Here is a 19167-nt window from a genome sequence, read left to right on the forward strand (position 1 = left end):
AAGAGAGCTGTCTTTGGACAAGCTGTAAAAAAGCATAAAATAGCAGCTGGCTCAGCAGGAAAAAGCTACTTTAAAGATAAATCATCTGATGTCAGGGCAGATTCGGAAAGCAATCTATTGAAACAGACAGACAGCAGACATTTAATGGCAAATGTGATTAGTTTGAGATGTAGTTCAAACTCTGAACAGCCCATCAGAGATTTAGGACAACAAGCTGCACTTTTCTTCCTGGTCTCTGCATCAAGACTTTACTACTCTACAGCCCAAATGGAGGGTCACTCAGAGGGTCAGACACCAGAGGGGGATACAAACCAGATAGATGACAGATTCTTCATCAAAATCTTCCTCCAAAAACACAGGAAGAAGAGAATAAACAACTGCAGCAGTCAGAGATAGAAAAAGAAAAAGAAATACTGGAGAAGCTGTTCCTTGGACTTACATGTTGATTTTTTTGTGTGTGTGCTGAGATGCATTCAAGCAAGATGTATCCTTGGCAGTTTACAAACACCAAGTGAAGCAAGAAGGCTACACTGCAGAGACAATCCCAAACCCCGCTCCTGTTGCTGCCTTTCTTTTCTGTGCCACAGAAGGTAATAAGAAACATGGATGCAGATGTGAAAACAGAGACAGTTTGATCTTTCACCACTTGGTTGAGCAACTGATGCAAGATGAAGTATTTACCAGCAGCACCTGTAGCAATAGCCCTGCATGTTGTAATGCTGGCACACCTTGCAGGATTTGGCCCATAACACTTCTGCAAGTGAAAAGTCCTCTGTGTTGTGAAGTAGTGAAAGAGGTCATTATGCTACAGCATAAATATTTACCTCTAGTCCTTCCTACAGCTGTTCACCAACAATTTTCCCTTCAGAGAATGGCCAGACTCCTGGAACAAGCATTACTGTTTATTATTGAAGAAAAAGATGGTAATGGAGGTTCTCCAGCACTTCCATGTTAGAATACTTTGTTTTCTAAGTTATTTATAAGTCAGGAAAATCTCACCCATTTGGGCTAAGATTTCCCAGGGACGGCCTGGAGCGTGTGATGGCTCCATGTGTGCAGCCTCACAGTTTCTTCAAGCTGGCCACAGCTCCATACAGGCTTCAGTTACACCACCACCTGCTATTTTTTTTTCTGCAGAACATGCCTCCATTCAGCACATAAGGTGGACAGTTTTCAAACAAGAAGCAGCTATTCAACACTTTTGTTTCTTCATTTCTGGGCTTAGGTTTCCTTTTAGAACACACTGGCAAGGAATTTTTTAATTTTGCAGTAAAGAAACCACAGGTTTCAATGAAGCATAAACCAAATAATGTTACTTTTCACACCTTTAGGTTATAAATCATCTCCTTCTGAACTGATTCAACTGAGGGAAAAAACCTTAAAAAGAAGATTTTCATGGGCATCACTGTACATGTAATTTCTTGGGAAGGTGCAGCACATTTGTTTTGATGAGCTACACATAATACTCCAAAATAAGAAACCACTGTACTTAATAACTGCAATGTGATTTAATACTGATTAAAGTTGCTCTTCCAGCATTTGTAAGTCTGTCTGCAGTGTAATTGGCATCCCAAATCTTGTGGTGAGCCACAAAAACTATTAAGGATAGCTAAGAGAGGAAATTGTAGTTTTGAGTTTTACTGGTAATCTGCTTTTACTGGCTTACATTTCATGCAGGGGTGTATTAGAGCAGGATTCCTTGGATCTTCGGGATCCATTCCCTGCAGTCTGAGAAGATGGGGAAATAAACAGGGCAGAAACCAATTGCTACCATCTGGATTGACAAAACCTACGTCTGAGTCCAAAAACATAGAATAAGAGAAGACTCTCGTTCGAGAGAGCAGTAGGAAGACGCTAAATTAGGAAGAAAAAACTTTACTAAGTGCTATGCAGGAGGAATAGTCTTTTACAGTGAGATTTAGTAGGTTTAGACTCAACTCTGAGCCATAGCTCATATTTTATGTGGTCTTGGCCTAATCACCTGGCCTTTCTTTGTCCTAGTTATCATCTGTAAAATCACTGTAATCCACCTCATCCACACTTACAGACTGAGAAGTTCTCCAGCCAGGCAGAGCATGGGCATGACTACCAGGTAAAGGCAGACCTAAGGCTGCTCTGCTTGTGCACTGAGCTGGCTGGTTGCAAGCAAGATCTGTTCTGAAAGCCACAAAGCAACATTCAAACAGGCTTATACCTAAACTATTACATCTCACAAAACCCTACCATGGAGCTCACCTGTGCTATGTCTGCTGGCCCCCCACCAGTGGTGTTGGTGGATCCACTGCCTTTTTTACTCCTTTGTAAAATGTCACAGACTTTTGTTGGTTCTCTGTATTATAATGGAATACAGAGGTTAATAAGAATTAAGATAAATAAGAGTTACATAGCACAGATGCAGGTAGAGAGATTGAAGACTGGTGAATTTACTCTCAGGTCTCTGTAGGTCTCTGTAGGTTCTCTGGTCTCTGTAGGATCACCTTATCCTGTTGCATCCCACATATATATAACACAGGGGTGACAATTCCTTACTTGCCAGTGGTGTGGCAGAGCTCAGTTAAAAGCACACAGCATAACTCCAAAACCTTTCAATTTGCTACTGTATATTTTCCAGACATTACTGATTAAATTTCCAGAATGTTTTCATGTCAATATGAATTTTATTTTTTCAAGTGCCAATGTTTAACCAATCATTTAATGCTATTTTAGATTTAATACTTTAACCATCTTGCTCATGTCTGACACCTGTGTGATTTCACATATTTGGTAAAGCTGGAATAAGAGGGTTTTTTATCCATTGAATGAGTGGGAAAACAGAGAGGCCATGTGGTTCAAAAAGCCACTCTGCCTAATGCAGTTTGTGCTTTCTGGAGCACAAACAAAACAGCTCCATCAATTTGATCTTCATTGTCAAAACTGACATGCAGTTGGGTTTTAAAACACTGCCTCCTTCCCAAAAATCAACAAGGGATTGATTTTCTCTCAACCAAAAGCATTTTCACCAAGACGAACACGAGCATCTGGTCAGTGCATTAAATGTCTGGGTCTTCTAGAAGAATAAGTCAGTGATACCTTGTGTTTACTTGTAGAGCTTGTCAAGAAAGACACAAGGGGAACATTTGTTTTCAGGGGAAGCTGTTCCAGTCAAAAGCAATTGGTTTGAAATGCCACATGAACACAACGGTAGCACTGGAGACGAGGGACATAAGTAATCCATCAAAAATGGTCTGAGCAAAAAGAATGTACAATGGCACACTGTGAGACAAGGAAGGAAGGTGCAAAAAAGTCTAGGAAGTACTGGTTTTTACAGCAAGGATGCATGAAGATGAACGATACTGCAGCTCACATGTCTGCCACATATTTAGGTTAAAGTTTCCCTTTTCTTGGCACATGATGATCAATATTTGTTTGCATAGTGCTCAATCTCACACCCACAGAGGCCAGTGAGAGCTGGCCATTTCCTTCCATAGCTGCCCGACAAGGCTCTAAACAACTAATGTTTGTGCCCAGGGTTTTTCAGTGCCAAATATAATGAACATTATTGTTCTTAACACAATTAAATTTGATAATCCAATTTCCCATAGCAACTGAATTGGAGTTTTTGTCTCAATCTTTCCTGATTTCTAGTCCAACTTTTACCCTGTGCCCTGGCTTTTCCCTTTCATTTGTTTCTATTGTGCTACCAAGAATAGGCCTTGGAATAGTGGGATCTGGCTTGGTCTCCGAGCTTCATAGAAGACACAGGATGACACAGAAGATCAGAGACTTTGGAAACCTCCACGTACTGCAAAAGCACAACCTGGACTGAAGTAGGCTCCTATCACACTCATTTCTCTCCACCAGTCTGGAAAGCATGTCCAAAAGGAGTCTGTACAGCCATGATTCTATAAGACTATTTCCATTTTACCCTTTTTGTTCAGTGTAGCATAAAGAAATGGATGAATGTGGCTAAGAAAAAGGTGAACAAGGAAAACCAAGTCCTCAAACCATGTAAACTATATGATGATTTTTGCAGATGCCACAGGAGTCATAATGCCAGAGAGTTTCCCTCACCTAAGCATCTTATTACAGATAAGATATTTACATTCTGGATTCTCTCCTATACCGGCTGTACAGCAAAGTGCATTCTCCAAGAATCACCCTGTTATCGGGTGATAATCCTCCACCAAGCAGCACCAAGTGTTTGCTACATGCTCTGAGTCCACAGCAACCCTCCTACTGCAAAGGTGAAGAAGAAATAGAACAAAATGAGGCCAAGTGCTGCCCAGTAGGCAGCTGGAAACTGCCCTTAACTCTGTCCTCATTTCCACTGTCTCAGAGAAACAGGACTTTGTGTATCAGATCCTTGGGGTGCTGCTCACTCAATAGAGTGAGCAAGACACCTGATCTCATGCGCTGCTTTGTAACCCTCCCCTTTGTTCCCTCAGCATCCTCTAGAACACTGATTTTCACCCAGCTTTTCCCCTTTTCACAGACAAGGGCCAATAAACATATTTTTGTGGCAGCCACAGCAGAGGAATCTCTGATTACTCACGAAAGGGTCTTTGGGAGTCTTCAGGAATGCTCAACCCACCAAGCAACCCCAAAATCTCATCCCTGGGCCAAGCAAGCCCTTTGAAGATGGTCAAAAGTATTGACAGTGAACCCATGGTCACTGAGACAGCATCTGAAGCTTTTTTAATCCTGACTCCGTCAAGAGGATTTCTCAGGAGCTGAGCATCCTTGGGTTATGTGCCAGCACTAAGTTTTGTTTCAACCCAAATATTATTATTCCTGAAGACACCACGCTTTGCAAAAGCTCAGTACAAGGATCACCCGCTGTGCATTTTCATACGGGTGCCTCAACATTTGTTTTGAGAACTACCCTGTTCCAAGAGCAGACATAAAGATCAGTGTGACCTCTTCTTATCGCATAACCTTTCCTGTGTGGAATTCATTGTGATCTGGACCCTAGTGACTATTGCATAATTTCTGTTTATTTGTAACCTTTGGCACGGCACAATCTTATCTGCTAGCAGCCGGCTGCAGCAGAAGATGTGCAGCAACAAAGCCAGCTCTGTCAACCCTCAAACCCTGGAAAGGGCCAGTTAAGAGTGGAGGTCAGTAAATGATTAGCAAAGCAAATCTGCAGTCACTGACAGCTACACAGACATCCTCTCACTGCTCCTCCCCACAGCAGGTGAGGCCTGGCTTTTCTCCAGCTCTACTCACCAATTACAATGAGGGTGTAGTTCACGTTGGTGCTGCCAAAGCCATTGGTGGCTTTGCAAATGTAGGTTCCCGCATCTTCACTTTCCACTTCCTTGATTTTCAGTCCTTGCTGGAGGATGCGGAACCTTGTCCAGCCGCTGTGGATAGTCCGGCCATCCTTCATCCACATGGTGAGAGGTGGTGGGTCACCTTCCACTGGGCACAGGAGCTTGATAGTCCTTCCCAGCCTCACAGACTGACGGTGAATCACTTTGTCGGCAATCCTTGGGGGGCCTAAGAAAGAACAGAGAAATGAAGAGCTGTCATGACTTTTGCCAGTGGTACAGCACTTATTCAAAGCTGAGTCATCAATCAGGCCACTGACTACTATACAAAGTAAGAGGTGCTTACCAAAAATCACAATCAAGGCTAAAAATGCAGGCAATTACAGAAGATACAACAGAGATACTGGTTTGTGCAAGACCTGAAGCTGTAGCCTTGCCATCAGCAGCAGCTCAAGCTAACCCACTAGGGAAGCCTGGTTCTCAGGCTCATTTGCTTTTCCAAAATTTCCAGCATTTTCCTATCGCAAACAGGAGTCCAATACACAAACTGTTCAGCTGTATTTGGTAGAGAAACTGTAGCTGTTTCAAACTTAACACCTATCCTGAAGGCAAAATTAGTAACAGGACTGGTACTTATAAGAGAACACTGCCCCCGCCCCCCTCCAAATGTTATAATCCTTTCATGTTGTATGTACAGTAATTCCCTTTAATAGTCACCAGATGGGCTTTATCTGAGACACATAAGCCCACAGTTGTTGGACACAGCACATTCACTGGGTCATACTTCACTGAAAGATGCAGTTTAGCCTGATATGTTAACATTGCTTATAGTCCAAAAGGGGATATTTTCATAAATTGCCTTAGCAACCCTGCTGGTTTGACCCGCCTGACAAATATTTGTTCTTTGTGAAAGGTGATAATTTCATGCAAAACATAATGTCCCTGGAATGCCACAGAGTGAACACACTGCTTGCCACATGATAACAGGATGCACTTGGACAGGCCAACACTCAGAAAAGAGAAGTGATAAAAATTCCAATAGTGGGAATGGTCCCAAAGCTGAATTCCAACCGGATATTCTTCCTAAGGCTCTGGAAAGTTGAAATAGAGAGTCTTTTTCCTGCATCTGCCTTTTCTGCCTTTTTATTAATTGCACAAGTTCCCCACACAGACTGCAATAGCAACACTCTTCCCAGAATAGTCTATTAATGGGTGTGATAATAAGTGCCCCATTCTTGCATAAGGACAGAATGTTTTCCTAAGGATTGCAGACACTGAGTTGCACCCAAAACCCACAAGATGTTTGTGGGATTTGGAACTGTTCCCTCATATTTTACTCCTGTTCATAGTGTTTTGCAGGATTGGACCCACAGGGGATAAACTACAGAGCTCATATTTGCACTTCCTCATGACTAATTCCTATTATTCCAAAGTCTGCCTGATTTTTCCCCAGGATGACTAAGGCAGTACATACAGTCCAGCTCATGAATGATCTACAGAGCTGCTGTCGCAGTTACTCATGTTGAATTGCAATCATGCATTTTGCAGCTTTGATGGTGAAAAGAAATGCCTCTCAAGCTGAGAAAAGAGTTGTAAACTAGGTTGAAACTCATAATGAGCTTAACTAAGAGCCAGGTTAAATCATTGGGTCTTAGCCACAAACAGATTCTGATGAACTTCTGATGACCCAAAGTGTGGATTTTGAGAACACTTATTTTGAAAAAGTCACCCCCTGGCAAAAATAACACCTACTCCCTGCACACAGTCTGCAGGCCCCTGTGGGACAGCATCTGAGGCAATGGTGTCCTCTCAGACTCCAAGAGAACTAGCAAAACACCATGAGAAATCCTGCCTGTCCAAGTCTTTCTAAGCACTCTAAACCACATTGTTAATGTTCTTCACCTTGGGAGACCTCCAACCAATTCTGTGGCTGGAGAGATAATCCCAAGATCCTTCGAATGCTGGTCTGACACAAGTCACATTGCTGATTCTTTTTAAGAGGAAATCTACCCATCAGGAGGGTCTGTGTGTGTTGGCTTTGATAAGGCAGAATTTATCAACATTGGGTGAGGATCCAGTGCCAAACTCTGCTACATTTCCCTACAGGGTGCAATGTCTCGCTCAGTGCAAAGTAGCTGAAATGTCCAGACAAGTCCACAGACTTGTTGAAATTCTGGGTTGGCCCTTGGAGAGGTCCTTTCTGACCCAGAGTCCTACCAAAGCAAGTCAAGTTGTAAGAGTAGCTTCACTGCAATCTGCTTATGTGCCAGGATACTACTACATGCATATTCAAATGACAAAACCAGATCTATAATTAGTGCTGGGAAAAAATGTTTGGTGCAGGGCAAGCAGGGACAGTGAGAAAGTGCACCCTCCTCCCAGCCTGGAAACCTGCAGTAGCTTCTTCAAAATCCCTTTCCTTCCAACATTCAGGTTGACTCCTGGTGAATTTTGAGACCTGGAGGAGTCAGATAGTTTCCCAGTCACGTCATGTGCTTCTCTGGGGCAGGCCGTACAAGCAGGGCTCCTGATGGCACCAGAGTTGCCTCTGGATCTGTCACATGTTTGGGTCAGCAGTAAGCTTGGTCCTCCTAAATGCCATTTTCCTTTCATTGACCTTTCGTTCTGAGGAATTGTTGGATCACTCTCTGTCACAGGATCTATTCACAGACCTTTATGACACTTAGAAAAGGGTGTGTTTCTTAGAGCCTTTCTGTCTGAAAGTGCAGCCTTTCATTAGCTCCTTCAGCACCTTTCTTGGGAAATGGAATGAAAATCTCCCCACACTTTTTCCTGCTGTGAACTTTGCCAGGTACAGCATGCAGTTCTCAGAAGGTACAGCCCCAGGACAAAGATGCTAAAGCCTTACTTCTGTTCCTTTAGTGTTGTAAATATTCCCATTTTATTATCTGTCATTTTTGCATTAATAACTTTGTGCTCAAGGAGTACTCTCTGATATCAGCACCTCCACATATGCCAGAGGCTTCAGGAGCCCTGGCAAGCCAGTGGTAGCTGGACCTCCTAAAGCTGGGCTACAGCAAGAGTAAAATGTTGTATCATCATGGATCTCTGTCTGTCTTTCTCATGTACGGGCATTCATTGGGTCTTATTTCACTACATATCTGTCTTGGGACTGCAACAGTGACAGATGACTGTTTTTCCAGTCATGACACATTTTGGCACATCTTGCCACTCTGTGCTGTCAGTATTTGGAGGGGAGGCAGCAGAGAGGGGGAAGTGTGTTTTGCAGAACGGCCCTTCTCCAATATCCCCTGGGCAGAGGGTGCTACTGACATGGAGTTGCCTCACACTACCTACCACGGAAACCCCAAACTATCCAGGCAACAACATCTTCTCCCACTGAATACACACACTGAGCTGCCCAGCACCCCTTGAGTTCTCCTGGAGATTAATGTCCAGGGTTTCTCTATGGCAGCTCCATCTTCTGCTATATGAACGGAGCAAATAAGATGAGTAAAAACATTCTGAGCACCCATTTCCTCACATGCAGCACTGGTACTGACAGGAGCTCCCCACCTTCCAGAACTGGCCCATAGTATGCCAGGGGGTGGCCAGGAGAGCAGAGTGCCCAGTTAGCTCTCCCAAGGTGCTGCTTCGGGAGTGTCCCTGGGGCTGACCCCACAGGGCTGGGGCACGTGTGTGCTCACAGCTGAGTGTGGCGGGAGCAGAGCCCAGGGCACAGCCTGGCCCTGCAGGCTGGATACATTTCCACAGCTGCTTAGGAAGGCAAAACCCCAGGAAAGCACCTGCTGCTTCACCTACAGCTGCCAATGAGGTAAAAACAGATTGAACCCTGGCTGCTGCTGATTTCCCATCCCTTGCTGCTGCCAGCGTCTGTCCTGTGCTCTAATGCAGCATTAAAAGGCAGAGGAAATTACCCCTCAAGCAGCCACTGTTATGACCTCTGCTGTCCTAGACTCCAGCTTTGTGTTGTGTGTGAGCAGAAAAGATCTAGTGTATTTTGAGAGCAATACCCTAAGACTGCTCACTATAGAGCTGCTCTTGCTTTGTTTGTGGGCAGGGCAACACCCCCAAAACTGGAGAGCAACACCATAAATGATCATTCTGAAACATGAAACCATTTTGTTAAACTAGATTGTTAAAATTGTGACTTCACACATTTACCAACACAAAATCAATGCCTACATATACACACCATTTCTCTGGCTACAGGGGGGATCCTGTGAACTACCATGTGCTTGGACCCATGGACCAAAGACCCAGACTGGATCCTTTCACGTCAGAGTAGTAGAGAGCAGTGCTCTCTGGTCTTGGGTGGAAATCCTGGGGGAGGAGTCCCTACATCAAGCTCACTCTGATTTCTTAACCATTAGGCAGCAATTCTTGAAAACATCAGCCTTTTTAAGTGCTGAGACACTGCAATCTGTGATGCTCTTGGACACAGCAATTACTTCTTGCAGCATTTTTCCATGGGATGTGGGAGAAGGGGACAAAAACAAGGCTCTAGGTAGATATTTCATCCAAATTACTGTCACAGATTTTTACACATTTTCATAGCCAGGAAGGGAGGTGGAATGGCAAGGAGAGGAGACAACCACCGTTTCTTTCTTTCCCTCTTGCAGTTTTCCATCAGGCAAAGGCAGCTCTCTATGGCCACAGGGCACTGCTTTAAAGCCGCACCACGGAGGAGAGGGCACAGTTGGCTCTGCAGCCTGTGCAAACAGAAGGAGTTCTTACAGTAAGTTAAGCTCCACCTCAGCATGAGCCCAGTGGGGGCAGGTTTTCTTCAATCTCCCTTGTCCTCAACCCAATAGTTTGAGAGAATCATTCCTTAATACTTTGGCTGAGGGGGAAGGGTGGGGTTTGACATCCGTGGATGTGACTTGGGAAGAAGTGACGAGAATGCAGCTGCCTCCCCCTGTGCTTGGTTGTTATTCTTTCTCCAAACACAAACTAAATATAACTTTGCCCCATAACATTCAAATCATTTTAGTTACTAGAATGGATCATGCCAGGAGTTCCAAGGGCCAGGGTGCAATCAGGCTTAAAATATAATTTAAACAATCCAGAACCTGCATTTTCCACCAGGTTATTTTCTTGCTTGTAGTTTCCTCATCTGCAAATACATATAAACACACCCAGAAAGAAACCAACAAGCACAGCCAGATGCCAAGTTTTCTGCTCAAGATCATATAAACCCAGTCAAACATTAACAAGGAAATGCCATGATCACCTCATTTGTTTTGAATATTTCTGCTCATATGTATGCAGACATGTGTGCAGATTTATTTGCCTCATTTACAAATACAAGCAACTGGAATCCCCATTCTGTTCCATTATATAAAAGACAGATCCTACACCTGTCTCACTGAACAGCTGGGAAATTTTCAATTTATATCCACTATCCTACACCACAGAAAAGCCCCACTTGCTGCTCGGCTGCTGACACTGCTTTACCAGCATTCCTGCTCTCCTCACCAGTGCCTTGAAAGAAATGGTGGTTGCCATTTCTTGGCAAAAGGAGTTACGTAAATCCAAGAAAGCTTTTTTACTTTAGCAAATAGCTATTTCCGGGAAGCAGCAAAAACAATTTCTAGAAGTATATTTAAGGCACAACAGTGGAATAGCCTGGAGTTTCCTGTCCATATTTCTCACAGTCAAAACCACACACACATATAATTATATTTTCCTGGACTGCCTTGCAAAGTTCATGCACTCATTCAACTCATACATGTAGTAAACATGATTTACAGCTCTGTGTGAAAACCCTCTAGATATATGGTGTTTTGATAGTGACTCAAACCTAGCACTATAATTTAGTAACACCTAGCAGTGAAAGCTAAATGATTTCCCACTTCACATTCCTAACTTTCCATGAACCCCTTTTTACAGCTAACCTGGGGAGGAGATACTGCTTCCACAATTGTTTGGACTTAGCCTTGCTATACCTTCACCTAAACTGCACACTAACGTCAAGCTTCACATATGGTGAACGCACCAGCAGTGACCCACGTCCTATGAGACCATTTGCCATCATACAGTTCAAAGTGAACTTTATTAACACATTAAACATAATTACAAAGAGGAAATTCCAAGGAAGGTCAACAAGCCTGGACAGTTTCTTGGAGTGGAAAATAATTTATAATATCCACATACTGTATTGTAAAGTTTATAAAGGAGTTAAATAAGTTTTAAGAGCCCCATGGGTTATGTATATTTTATTATTTAATACCAAACACATTCAGTTTCCATGTAGATAAGATTTCTTTTGAAGTGCTGTGTTAGCAAATTAGCAAAGTCATTTACCAAGAAGCACCCAAACAACCCATCAACACATGCATGGAATTAGCATTAAGGGCTAGGGTACCACAGGCAGTGTGTTTTCTATGAGGAGAATACAGCCAGGCACAGAAATTTTCATTACAACAGTGAGATGAAGGAACTGGACAAGAGTCACCAACCAAACCACTTGTTTGGTGTGAACACAATCTCTTACACCAACACTTGAGGCAACATTTCACCTTCAACACACTCATCACTGTAAAACCCAAGCCTCCAAAGTCCTTAGTGCAAGGGTGGTTCACAGCAAAGTTGATTTCTTTCACCCATCCCATGCTTCAAACTGAACATATGCAGCTGGAAAGGACCACCTAAAAGCCATGTTTGAAATATGCAGCCAGAGTTGCCTTACTTGGGTTTCCACACCTGCAAAGCCAGGCTGGACAACTCTTGCTTACAGTGGGAGTTTAACCCTTTCTACAATAGTTTAACCCTCTCTGCAAGGCCAACAAGACCAACACTCACACACTCTGCACATTATTATTAACATTATTTGTGTTGGCATTCAGGCTGTAATGATGGATCAATGGATAGAGGCCTCACTATGCTAAGGGTTTGATAAACATCACCAAGGAGCTAATCCCACAGGGAAGGGCTTACAAAGCAAGGATGGGACACGAGTAGGTGATCCTGAAAGAGAGGAACTCTTGGCCCTCTGCACAGTTGGAAGCCATTACATGGAGAGCAGAACTGATAAAAATGCTTTTTGAGAGAGATAAAAGGATGAATGTGTAGCCCATGTATCCCATTAACTAATGGAATAAGCAGTCCAAAGGACTGGTGAATCCAACATCTTTTCATATTTTCAAAACAAAACATTTTGCATTTCCAAAAGGTATGCATTAGCCAAGGAAAGTAGGGGTCAGCGTAGGGGTAACTGGTCCAAATGCTTTGGTATGTGACATGAGGAGATGAGATTAGATGAGCTAATGGGTCCTTCTTGGCTTGAAAACACAGGCGCCCACAGACAAAAACAATGCTTATCAAAAACAATCAAAAGATTAAAGAAAAAACCAACAGCATCTCTGTAGAACAAAGACTCTTAGCGAGGAACACAAAAACACCACAAGCATTTGATGACCAGCCCTGACGGCTGGTCAGGCTTAGATTTTTAAACAGCAGACTGTTTGTAGGAGCAAGCTCTAGTCTTGGGCTGCATGGCTGAGCCAGACAAACTGATGAAGAAAACAGCCTTGCAGATCCCTTTTACAGCAAGTGAAGTGCCATTTTTTCTCCTTCTTCCCTACCTCTGTGGTAGGAGCTGCTTTCCTGATGAAATGGATATTTATTGATAGCATGAGAAGTGCTTGCCATATTTTTACATGAGTAATAACTAGCCCCTTGGGTGAAGGCTGCCAGTAAATTTCCTACTCTAGATGTTCCAAAACTAAGAAAAATATAATATTTGGGAACATGTTCCATTTAATTAAGTGCCCTGCATACACATTTCACTGACATTTAATAAAATAGTTATTGTATGTTAAACAATTGGCACTTGATTATTGCATAGATTTACTGCAGTTCAACAACAGCAGATGAGATACGTATCTCTTACATGGTTTTTAAATCCTTTGAGCATATGTTTTCAATAATCAGTTGGTATTTATTTAACATGAAATTACCATCTTATTAAATTAAATGTGCATGGGTGACATTCAATTTCAATTGTTGCTGAACATTTTTTCAGCAGCAAAAAATAGTAACTTTATCCCTTAGGTTTTGAGGTAGCAAAAGCAAAGGAGAGTTAGGATTACTTCAAATTACTTTTGAACAAACAGACTTCATATGCTAGAAAGTTTCTCTTCTAGTGTGGAAGAAAAGATATTATTTATTGTTTCTTAAGTGCTGCCAGTGGGCTTAGCATGGGCCAAAAGAGAGGACTAACATTTCTACTCTAAGGCTAAAATTATCCTGATGGTGCAGGTCAGGTATGTGTTCCTTGGAAAAAACATTCTTTAGAGAAAAGTACAACAAAGGGTTTTGGCACACATACCCAAAACAATCTACCTTTTCCATTCCCATTGCAGAAGGCAAGCCCATCTGAAAAATGTCATTCCTATTTGTTGGGCATTTTTTTCCACAATAGCCTTAAAACATGTTTTCAAGGTCCTAAAATTTAGAGCCTTTTTTTTATTTTAGCCTCCTCTTTCCAGGAAGAATAAACTGCCTAATTCTGGAAGAAAGCCAGAAATCCACTGGCTTGAGGTAGGCAAGAAGATCCACTACCACACTGAAAATCCTGACCCATGACCCCAGCCTGCTCTCTCCAAACCTACCCCAAACCCCCAGCATCTCCACCACAGGTCACACAGGGACCACTCCTGCCAACATAAGGCATTTGTTTGCTTCTCATAATCTCCAGGAAACAATCAAGTCAGGCAGCACTGAGTTACCTTCAGGGGTGAATCTACCACAACTTTAACATAAATATCACTGTACTATGTACTTCCCACTGCTTCCCAATCATGCTAATCCTGCTTCACAAGCCCAGTGGATTTCCCAGCCAAATGGCCCCCCATCTCCAAGACTTTCAATAAAACAAACCAGACACCCTGCAAATCTCAGTTCAATTCACTTATTTTGTAACAAAACTCCCCTTCGAGCCACCACCAATTGCAATCACATTCCAAACCCCAAGGCTCCAAAGATGGGCATTTACTTCTGAGCCAACCTGCTCCAATTTTTGTCCTCTTCTTGTCCCTCCTGCCTGCATGCAGTATTTTGTCACCTGTGCATTTTATTTAACAGCGCCTAGAAAATAGGATGCCCAAGTTAACGTTTGGTGACACAGATTCCCCTTGAACTTTAGTTGTCAATATTTAACCCAGTCTAAGCACCCTGCAGGGTTTAATAAGTAATTAGCCATTTCCCTTATAGACAGATGCTTGTGTGAGCACTGTGCAAGCAGGAAATTGTAAGTGTCATTGTTTATGTTTGCAGGAAAACAGAAACCACAGTGGTTGACTCTGTGCCATATGCAGAAACCATGTGAATGAAGACCTTCAAAGAGTCGGTTTGCCTCCTGCTATTCCACAGCAGCAACTTCAGCATACACTGACACAGGAGACTTTTTTTATTTGTATCCAAGGATATGGTTTTCCTCACAATATTGTTAAAAAATTTTTTTCGAATTTCTCTCTAAGGGATGAAATTGGAGACTTTCAACTTTTCCATTCAGTGCTGTTTCCTACTGGCCTTTCCTAGTATCCATAATGGAAAAGGTGTGATTAATACACCAAAGGGTCAGGAAAAAAACCAAACAAAACAACAAACAAACATCTTGAACACTCACTCTCGAACACCAGACACTGCCAAAATATCCACAAGCCTTCTGCTGCTGGGAAATGATCAGTGCCCTGGATGGTGAAGCTGTTCTCAGCCCTCCCTCTGCTCTGCCCCAGTCACTGGGGGCTTCTAAGTTTAGTCACCGCAAAAGCGTTGTAACAACTGTTTGATGGTGACCACAAAGAGATAAACATTGTGGTGTTTAAAAACTGAAGATATTTTCGGAGACTTGTCTAGAACAGAAGGCATTTCTAGCTGAATGGCTGCAGAGTAGGCTTTGTATGCAGTATATTGGCAGAAAGGTTTTCTATCAGAAAATTACATTTTTGTCAAGAACCAAGACTTGTCTGGTTTTCTCTTTCAATATTACCCTTTTCAGCTTGAGAAATCTTTTGTGTAACAATTTTGGCAAATCAAAATGAAACACATGCAAACTAAAAAGATGTGATTTTAAAATTATATTGATTGAGCAATGGTAGTATTTTTTAAATAGTTGCTGTATCCCTAAAATATAGAAACAGTTTTGATTTGGGGCAGAAATAAACACAATACTTGTGTGTATATTTATATGCATAATACTTGTCTTGCTCCAAAAGAAAAATGCAAAGCATCTTCTAGGACAGCAGCAGTTTAAAATTCTGCCCTACCATTCACTGTTGCCCTACCAAAACCTCCAGTTCATGGTAGGTGTGATGGGAGCTGGTTCTTTCCAGGTCTCTCCAAGTCAAACTGTCATCATAAAGGTCTACCTTAAATTTGTCCACATCAGTGTCTTAATTTGGATCAGAAGTGTGCTTTACAATGAATTTTTTTATCTTTCCCAGCAATTATACTTTGCGTCACAAACTGAGGCTGTTTTGGCGCACATGGACTGAGTGGCTTTTGCATGAAATTGAGCTGCAAGGGGTGTTCCAGTTCAGATGAGCGTTTATTTCACAGAACCAAACGAAAGCTATCCTGCAGTGAAACATTCCTATGAAATGGAGGTGCCAGGTCCTCAACACCAAATGCTTTGCTTTACAGAACCAATCTTAACAAACCCCACCAGCTGATAATGCAGACACAATCAGCAATTGCTAGCTGGGTCCTTGGTAAAACAAAAAGCAGAAGCTGTGCTCTTGCATTTCCATTAATAAGCACTCAATCTACACAACCAAACTAGAGCTGATCCAGAATAAACTCCCAAAATGCCTTTCATGTGCACATCACCTCCTCAGCACGAACTATTTCACTTTAAAGATTTTTTCCTGTTATGCTATTCTGCAGGCTAACTTAGACACACCTGTACATCTCTTCCAGGAGGGAAAAACAGTTAAATACACTTTAAAATAAAGGTTTCACGAGGTTGAGTCAAGGAAAACTTACATTTAAACCCAAGAGACACCAAGTCTCCTGCATATAAAAACAGGGAAACCATCACTGAATTCTTATAGCATTCACATCTGGTTCCTGTTCCCCAGACGCTGAAGCACACACTATCTGATGTAAAAACAAATGGCACCTGTGTGCATTGGCAGGAGACAGGACTTCCTAATGCATGAAACCCTCATACCTGCAAAATATTGTCAGATCTCGCATAGGAAACGGCCTCAGCTCCAGGTCATACAGAAAGGAAAGTAGTAATATTTTCTTCAAATGGATCAGCTCTGGCCTAGTGCCACAGCACAGCATTAAAACATGCAGTGATGCCTGCACAAGTCTGTGCACAAGCAACCTTCTGGCTGTGAAACTCTTCTTATTTGTGGTGCAGTCCAAGGGCTAAGCTGGTGCCTTGCACAGAGGCTAGTGCAGCTTCTGCCGCCTGCCCGCACCTGGGACAGCTTCAAACACATCTGCTTCCTCTGATCCTGCCTTTTACATGCTGGGTTTGCACACAACAGGGTTAATGCACTCTTATGTGGATTTATTAGTTTTTCCGTCAGGAGAGAGTGAAGACTTGTTCTGCTAGACTTACTATGTCCCATTGCATCACCTAGGATGGTCAGAGGCTCTGCTGTGAAGTACTGAGATTGTTCAGCTTCTAAAATAAGTTAAAACCAGTGCATTTAACCTGGTACGTTCAAAGCTTTGCAACACCCCTTGCTGCTTAGAAGCTGCTTTACTTCATCTGGAGGAAAGTATTGCTTCTGTACCTCTATTGCACACAGTGGGGCATGCCTCAGGGTGGATGGTATGACCAAACCAACACCTAACAGTGAATACATTCTGCCAAAATTGAAACACTGAAAATAAATATTGAAAATATAAACCCATTTAAGCTCCCCAAGCTATTCAAAGGATTTGGAAATAGTTCTCCTTTGCTGAAGATCCCATGTTGCCTGCCTTTTATCTCCATACATCTGCATGAGTAGAAAGATGGTGCTAATCATTATTTGACACACAAGCAAACTACCAACACTCTGTTCTTAGCATAGCCTTTTGCTTTATTGGAGCTGCCCAAACCTCAGCAACTAGAGTGCCCATGGGAGTTCTGCTGACATCTATTGCTCCCTAATTTCAAATTACGCCATTCCGCTGGCAGAGTCCACACTGGTATATAACATCATATCCACCAGGTAGATAGAGCTGCACTGGAATATCAATTAATGTGCAATCCTATTACCTCAGTGTCTGGTAATGTACAGCTCCAGCTACCCTCCTGCAAGTGTGCGCAGGGGGAGAAAGCTGCAGAGCACAGCAGCTCTCTAGGAAGAGCTGTGCATGGAGAAATACTGTCTCATCGCGTGATTCCCATCCCACTGCGCACGTACGGGTACCAGCACGTGAGCATCATCTCAGCTGTCAGCAGGAATTCCTGACTGCAGCCTAAAGCAGTGCCACAGTCTGTCTGCTCAGCCTGTCCTGGCCCATGCACATCTGAGCAACTTGTCCACTCGCATAAATATTTCTGAGCTTCCCTGGCCACGGAAATAGGACGCTTTACTGTTGCAGTGACCTGAACTTGTTCTTGAGGGAAATCACATCAGAAATCACTCTGTGCTATTCACTGGCATTTCTAAGTGAGGAGTCAAGAGGTCAAAACCCAAGGTCAGAAAAAAGCAGACACATAGGATCCCTTGCTGTACCTGAGACTGGAGAAATCAGCACGCTCCTAATCAGTTGCTAATCCCCTAATCTTTATTGCATGCAAATTCTAATCCCTTTCCCAATGGCCATGCCATGGTATTCTCCAATCTGATTACAGTGAAACCCCATTGGAAGACTCCTCGATAAAAGATGGAAATGTGTAAAATCAATTTTTTTGTATATCACAAACAGAACTGCACACCCCTTCAGGGATCAAAGAACTGCCATCAAATAGTAACAAATAAAGGGATGTTAAAAACACTTTTTATCTAAAAGTGGATGAGATTATTTGACAAAAGACAAAATTCATTTCTGAAGGAAGAACAGTGCTGTATTGTTTTATAGACAGTAAAGGATCAGTTGGTGACTAAGGCAGGAAAGACAACGTAAGAAAAACTGCCATTTAAGGCCAGACTAAAAGCAAGAGAGTAGAAGATGAGTGACTAGACTCAGCCAACAATCTCAGATTTATCTCCAGAAGGTACAGCAGGAGCACTGTTGGCATGGAGCAGCTGGTCAATTAATATGTCATTTGACATTTATCTTGATATGAAGCAGTAATCATTGGTAGGGCTGAGAAAAACTCTCCAAATTCCGGTCCTGAGCTCATTCAAGCTTTGCTTGCAGTGGCATCATCCATAGGTCCACAGCTCTGGCCCACTGGGAACAGCCTCGACTCCATTATTGCTAATTACAGTGGTTCTTGGTGTTGAAAATAATGAAAAACTGATAACACTTATAAAAAACAAAATAGCTTGGCAAGATCTCACTCCTATGTCACTCTACCATGGTGAGTAGAAGGGAAGCCAAAGTTTTCTTCATGTAATTCACCAGAAGACAGAGAAAAATACTAACTTAAAAGAAAGCAAAGGCCAATCCAACTCCTCTGTTTCATCCATTGAAGGAAATTTGCCAACATTCACAATTTTATTTTTTAAATCTTAGGATATTAGGTGCTTGTTTTTTACTGTCCCCTTTCTGAGGGCCTAGTCCTGAAGGAGAAATTTCTTGTTTATTTCAACATGAAAGGAAATTTGTGACCTTTGTGATTGTGAGGAATCACTAAATGCTCTAAAAACAGGAAGCAAATAAATAAAATCCAATTTGCTGTAACATTCATACTATTTAAGCCAGAGTACTGGTTTTCTGGGGTTTGACCCAGGAGTTTTGAACACGCAGGATTAGTAACATGAGTGTTTCCCACGAATGTGTCCCATGTGATCTAATTAAGCATCTTTATGTC

General features: G+C 42.5%; 1 protein-coding gene across 5 annotated transcripts in view; it reads right to left on the minus strand.

Annotated features, from left to right (window-relative positions):
* Window positions 1-19167, minus strand: part of FGFRL1 (fibroblast growth factor receptor like 1) — a 176339-nt gene that overhangs the window by 85937 nt on the left and 71235 nt on the right. For 4 of the 5 annotated variants that reach the window (XM_071556987.1, XM_071556990.1, XM_071556988.1 and 1 more), the window contains exon 3: window positions 5209-5481. In XM_071556987.1, coding sequence (XP_071413088.1) covers window positions 5209-5481 — 273 coding nt within the window. Of the gene's footprint in view, window positions 1-5208; window positions 5482-5598; window positions 5823-19167 lie in introns of those variants that run through there. The other variant, XM_071556989.1, reaches the window with a different exon arrangement.

This window comes from Pithys albifrons, chromosome 5 (assembly GCF_047495875.1).
Source record: "Pithys albifrons albifrons isolate INPA30051 chromosome 5, PitAlb_v1, whole genome shotgun sequence".
NCBI lineage: Eukaryota > Metazoa > Chordata > Aves > Passeriformes > Thamnophilidae > Pithys > Pithys albifrons.